Below are 5,000 nucleotides of genomic sequence, written 5' to 3'. Positions count from 1 at the left end.
ACATTTGGTATCCCTATCAAATGGAATGTATGAAAATGCCTAACTTCGAAAATATTCTTTTTCCAGCACCCCAAGAAGGAGATCTCGCCCCAAGCTCCGTCTCAGGCCCAAGTTCAGACCCGGCCCCTTCACCACCGAACCTACTACCACAACCACAACTACGACCACAACAACAACCAGTACTCCAGCTCCCCTTCTGGAAGTTGAAGAGCCTACAACCATAAGCACAATGACAGAAGACATTGAGACTACCCCAACAGCTGTAGCTCCTCCTCCTCCTCCTCCCCCACCTCCTTCCGTTGAGGAAGAGGTCATGACAACCATTGCTCCACTGCCAGTGCTCATTGAAGCCAGGACAACCGAACCTCCACCACCTCCCACTCCTGAAACCACAACTACTACCACTACTACGACTACATCTACGACCACAACCACAACCACAACACCACCTCCCCCACCCCCTCCCCCAGTCACAGAAGCTCAGGAACCCTCCCCCATCCCAGAAGATTTAGCTGTCACTGAGAGCTTACGGCAAACAAGGAGAGGGTCTTCAAGGTAAGAATGCAATAGAAGATCTGCAATTTATGGTTCTTTATTCTTATTTACAAAAGAAAGAGACTAAGGATTGGTACATTTCATAAAACTGGTTTACAGAATAAAATTACTGAAATGGATGAAACCAGAAGGTTTGGGTGCATTATTCTTGTCAAGAGTTATTCTATAAACTCTATTAATGCTTCACACACACACACACACATACACACACACACACACACACACACACACACACACACACACACACACACACACACACACACACACACATATGCCCACCCAAAGGTTAAACTGTTTATTCATGTGAATTTTTCTTTCAGATACAAGGCACCACAGCCTCCTTCCCATCCAATTGTTGAAACCACTACAGCATCAGCCGTTAACATATTTGCTCCACCACTGTCAGAATCGGTAAGAACCAGGACTAGGAAAAATCAAAGGAAAAGCACAAATGACGTAACTAGCGCACCAGTCACTGTTGCTCCAACAACCGAAGCTAGCAGCAAAGTCAGACGGCCATACTATGGGGGAGCGTCAGACATCAAACGCGTAGGAGGAGAAGTTGTCATTACAGAGATAGGGACCATTGAAGACACACCCATTGATGAGGTGAACGCTATTCTTAGTGGGCTTGGTAGTCGAAGGCGAGGACTGGGTCGCCCTCAACCCAAGAATAAAAATATAAGAACTACAACAAGCGCACCAGTTGTGGTAGCTGATGATTATTATGATGATGATTATTACTATTACGATTACTAAAGCCGTACTCTTTCCTAAGTGCCAATACAAATACAAAATACAATGCTGAGTTTAGAATAGTCTTTTTATATGTAAGATTTTGTTAGTAGGTTACACACAGAGCCAGTTAATTAAGATATGTGAGAGCTCTGGATGATTGTTAGTAATCTCACAGTTGTATAGTCTCAGGCTAATTGCATATTATTTTTTATATGACATAAATAGACAAATCATAAGTCTCAGACAGAATTAGTCAATACCAAGTTATTCACAATTACTTTCCTCTTCCCTCATACTATATATCTAATACTTAGCCATGACCTTTCTTCTTTTGCTAAGCCCAACAGCTTAAAGTCACAACTCATTTTAACATTACTCTGGCATTATCAAGTGTAGGTGCCATGAAAACCCTTTGCCATACTACCCCATTGTGTGTGCTGTGTTGGAAGAGAAAACTTCATTTTGAAAAAAATGGCATTAAAAACAGAATTCCTTATATGATTCCTTTATTGATTAAGCTTGACTCTTACCAACCTGTTCAACTGTGCTAATTCCTTTTAGTTTAATTTCTAGTCCCATTAGACTTGCAGTCTTAGTACAACACAGTATGGATCAAGTCTCGGATGGTGATGCCAGTGTTGTTTGGGATTATTTTCTGCATGTATTTGTGTAGCGGATATATCCTTTGCATTCCTATTTATGGTGTTTTACTTCAGTTATACTGGAGTTATATCCTATGTGAAACTAAATGTCTGGGCATTGTTGATTGAATTTCCTTTTTCTTTGTAATCTACCTTCTCCTTTTTCCACCTTGAGCTTGAGTCTGTATATATTAGATACCATGCATCCTAGCACTGCTTGACAGCTTAGGGTCTTGCACTAATATATACATATATTCTTCTGTAAAAAAATCTACCTTCTTAGTTGAATTTCATTAGGAAGCATGATCAAAGTGTGTTATTTCTCTGTACTAAACCCTAGTATATCTTAAAAAAGGTGTATGGCAGTTTTCCTTGTGGTGCTATAGAACTGTCTGTTGTGTGGCCCAGTGTATTTGCCAAATCTTAGGAACATCAGTAGATACTTTATGCATGTTCTTTAGAAGTAAGCATGTTTATATTTGTATTTTCATTCATAAAATCTTGAGTAAGAAAAAATAGGCAACTTGTGATAGATATCATTTGCAAAAAGTGCAAATAGGTAATAGGTTTGAAGTGAGTTATAAATACTGAAAAATATATGATGTATCATATTAAGAAACAGTGAAATCTTTCATTAAATTCAAAGAAAAATGCCTATAGTTTTCGTTGTAATGGAAGTAAAAAAATGGGTTACTATGAATTATTAACAATTATAAGCCAGACAATTCAAACCACAGTAAGGCAGTCAAAAGAATATGAAAATCTAAATTTTTTGTACAAAATTAGGTTGAGGATTGAATTCCACCAATTGTTCTATGAATGTGAAATCTTTATTTATAATAATACTGAAAATGTCATTCTTAAAGAAAGTGACAAGAAAAGAAATGAATGAGAGATTTCCACTTGTGAATGCTTTATTTTTATTTTTTACAATTAACCTATGTGATAATAAGCGGCATTTTTTTCAAATAAAGATCACTGTATAATGTTCACGGGACTTTGAATCTTACCTATATAAATGTTAATCATTTCATTCTTCATCAACTTCATCTCTCCATATTCATTCATATTTGTCCACTTATTCATCACCTCAAAAAATCTATCAATAACTCCATTTCCATCAAACTAGGGACAGACAAGCAGTTCCCCTCACTCTGATTCTGCCGACAATGCCTCTGTGGGAGGACCAAATACTGAGACAACAGAAAGACCTCTTACAGCAATGGAAATCTGGCAGTTGGCCATTGATAAGGAGCTGGAAGCCAGGGCAAGAGAGGAAGAAGCTCGGGCAGAAGAACTCAAGCGGAGGGAACTTGAACTCCAGGCAAGAGCAAGAGAAGAAGAGGCACGCGCAGAGGAACTGAAGCGCAGGGAGTTGGAGCTGCAGGCAAGAGAGAGAGAAGAGGTGGCAAGGGCTGAGGAGCTGAAGCGAAGAGAGTTAGAGCTCCAAACCAGGACTAGGGAAGAGGTGGCCCGTGAGGAGGAGCTCAAGCGGAGGGTATTAGAGCTTCAGGCCCGAGCAAGGGAAGAGGAGCGCCGGGAAGAGGACTTGAAGCAGAGGAAACTTGAACTCCACACCAGGGCTTTGGAAGAAGTAGCACGTGAAGAGGAATTGAAACGAAGGGAGCTGGAACTCCACACCAGAGCTTTAGAGGAAGTGGCACGTGAAGAGGAAACGAAGAGGAGGGAGCTTGAACTTCTGGCCAGAGAAGATGTATCACCACATGAAGAAGTAGCGACAGAAACAGAAACTGACGAGGTCTCCCCTGTGCACGAACAGGTGCAGACGACAGAAGAGCCTATTAATGAAAATGACCGTGTGCAGAGAGCAAGGAACAGGGCAAGCAATTTCAGAAGACGTGGAAGATTTGGAGGAAGAGCTTATGAGGAAATTACCAGACAATGATAGAATGATTCAAACAGTGTCAATATATATATAAATTAATGAATAAATAAATAAATGCATATATATATATATATATATATATATATATATATATATATATATATATATATATATATATATATATATATATATATATACATATACATATACATATACATATATACATATACATATACATATATACATATACATATACATATACACATATACACACGCACACATGCACACACACACACACACACACATATATATATAAAATGAAAAGGTTTACTTAGTTTGCTTTTGTGCTTTGATTTAGTATGAGTGTGTAAATAGTGTGTCTACTTCCATATGTAAGTTCTGTTCTTTTACAAATGTCTGTTACATGTTTCAGTTCTTTGGCATGTTCTGAACATTATTTAATATTTCCAAATAAGTTTACAGGTTGCAACATATATTTTTTTCCTTTTGACAGGTTCTAGCATTAAAGATCTAAAGCTGTTTACCTGATAAAAATAAATCTACTGTTCAGCTCTTTTGGCAATAAATCTTATTTTAAGTAAAAATTGATTTATTGAATAAGTCTATTTCATCACACAAAACCTGTAACAGATGATATTTCATACTTTAATCTTGCTATATTCTATCACCCATAAAATACTAAACATTTTCACCTGATCCACAGCTTACTTTCAAATTAAGGAACTACAAAACTACTGTAGCTAACTCTTTAACTTTATTTACAACTTTAGTACATATACAAAAAAAATATATGTATACACTTTTGTATATGGTTATCCATAATTATATATAATATTCTCAAAGGATACCAGAAATGATAAACAAACCTGACAGCCCAGAGATTCGAAAAACATTCCCCTATCGTTCTACCCCTTTACTTCTTGTCCTCCGAAGCTAATGCACTGAGGTCGATCTTCTCCAGTTGCTCAATAAGGTCCATGTGTTTGAACTCCTCCGGCTTTTTGTGGAACTTCTCCAACAATGCGCTCTTCTCTATGTCGGCTCCATTGTAGTACAACTGTAACTGGTTTACTAGATTCTGCGCCTCAAATGCATTCTGTCAAAACGGAGGAAATCTTACTGATCTTCATGAATGAGTGGAAGGGAGGGAGGGAAAGGAGGGAGAGGAGGGAGAAGAGAGGAAGGGATGTAGAGGAGGG

General features: G+C 38.2%; 2 protein-coding genes across 3 annotated transcripts in view; one reads left to right on the top strand and one right to left on the bottom strand.

Moving 5' to 3' along the window:
• Positions 1-3,881, top strand: part of LOC113823477 (uncharacterized) — a 10,701-nt gene extending 6,820 nt beyond the window's left edge. Inside the window, exons 2-4 of the mRNA XM_070141088.1 lie at positions 67-555; positions 876-966; positions 3,064-3,881. Of these exons, the coding sequence (XP_069997189.1) occupies positions 67-555; positions 876-966; positions 3,064-3,840 (1,357 nt within the window). The 3' untranslated portion in view covers positions 3,841-3,881. The remainder of the gene's footprint in view (positions 1-66; positions 556-875; positions 967-3,063) is intronic.
• A 659-nt stretch (positions 3,882-4,540) lies between these two features.
• The window catches only part of LOC113823487 (ATP synthase mitochondrial F1 complex assembly factor 1), an 8,206-nt gene continuing 7,746 nt past the window's right edge, over positions 4,541-5,000 (bottom strand). For both annotated transcript variants that reach the window (XM_070141097.1, XM_070141098.1), the window contains exon 8: positions 4,541-4,897. In XM_070141097.1, the coding sequence (XP_069997198.1) occupies positions 4,715-4,897 (183 nt within the window). In that variant the 3' untranslated portion in view covers positions 4,541-4,714. The remainder of the gene's footprint in view (positions 4,898-5,000) is intronic.

This window comes from Penaeus vannamei, chromosome 27, assembly GCF_042767895.1.
Source record: "Penaeus vannamei isolate JL-2024 chromosome 27, ASM4276789v1, whole genome shotgun sequence".
In the NCBI taxonomy this organism is placed as follows: domain Eukaryota; kingdom Metazoa; phylum Arthropoda; class Malacostraca; order Decapoda; family Penaeidae; genus Penaeus; species Penaeus vannamei.
This window is presented reverse-complemented; position numbering and strand designations above follow the sequence as displayed.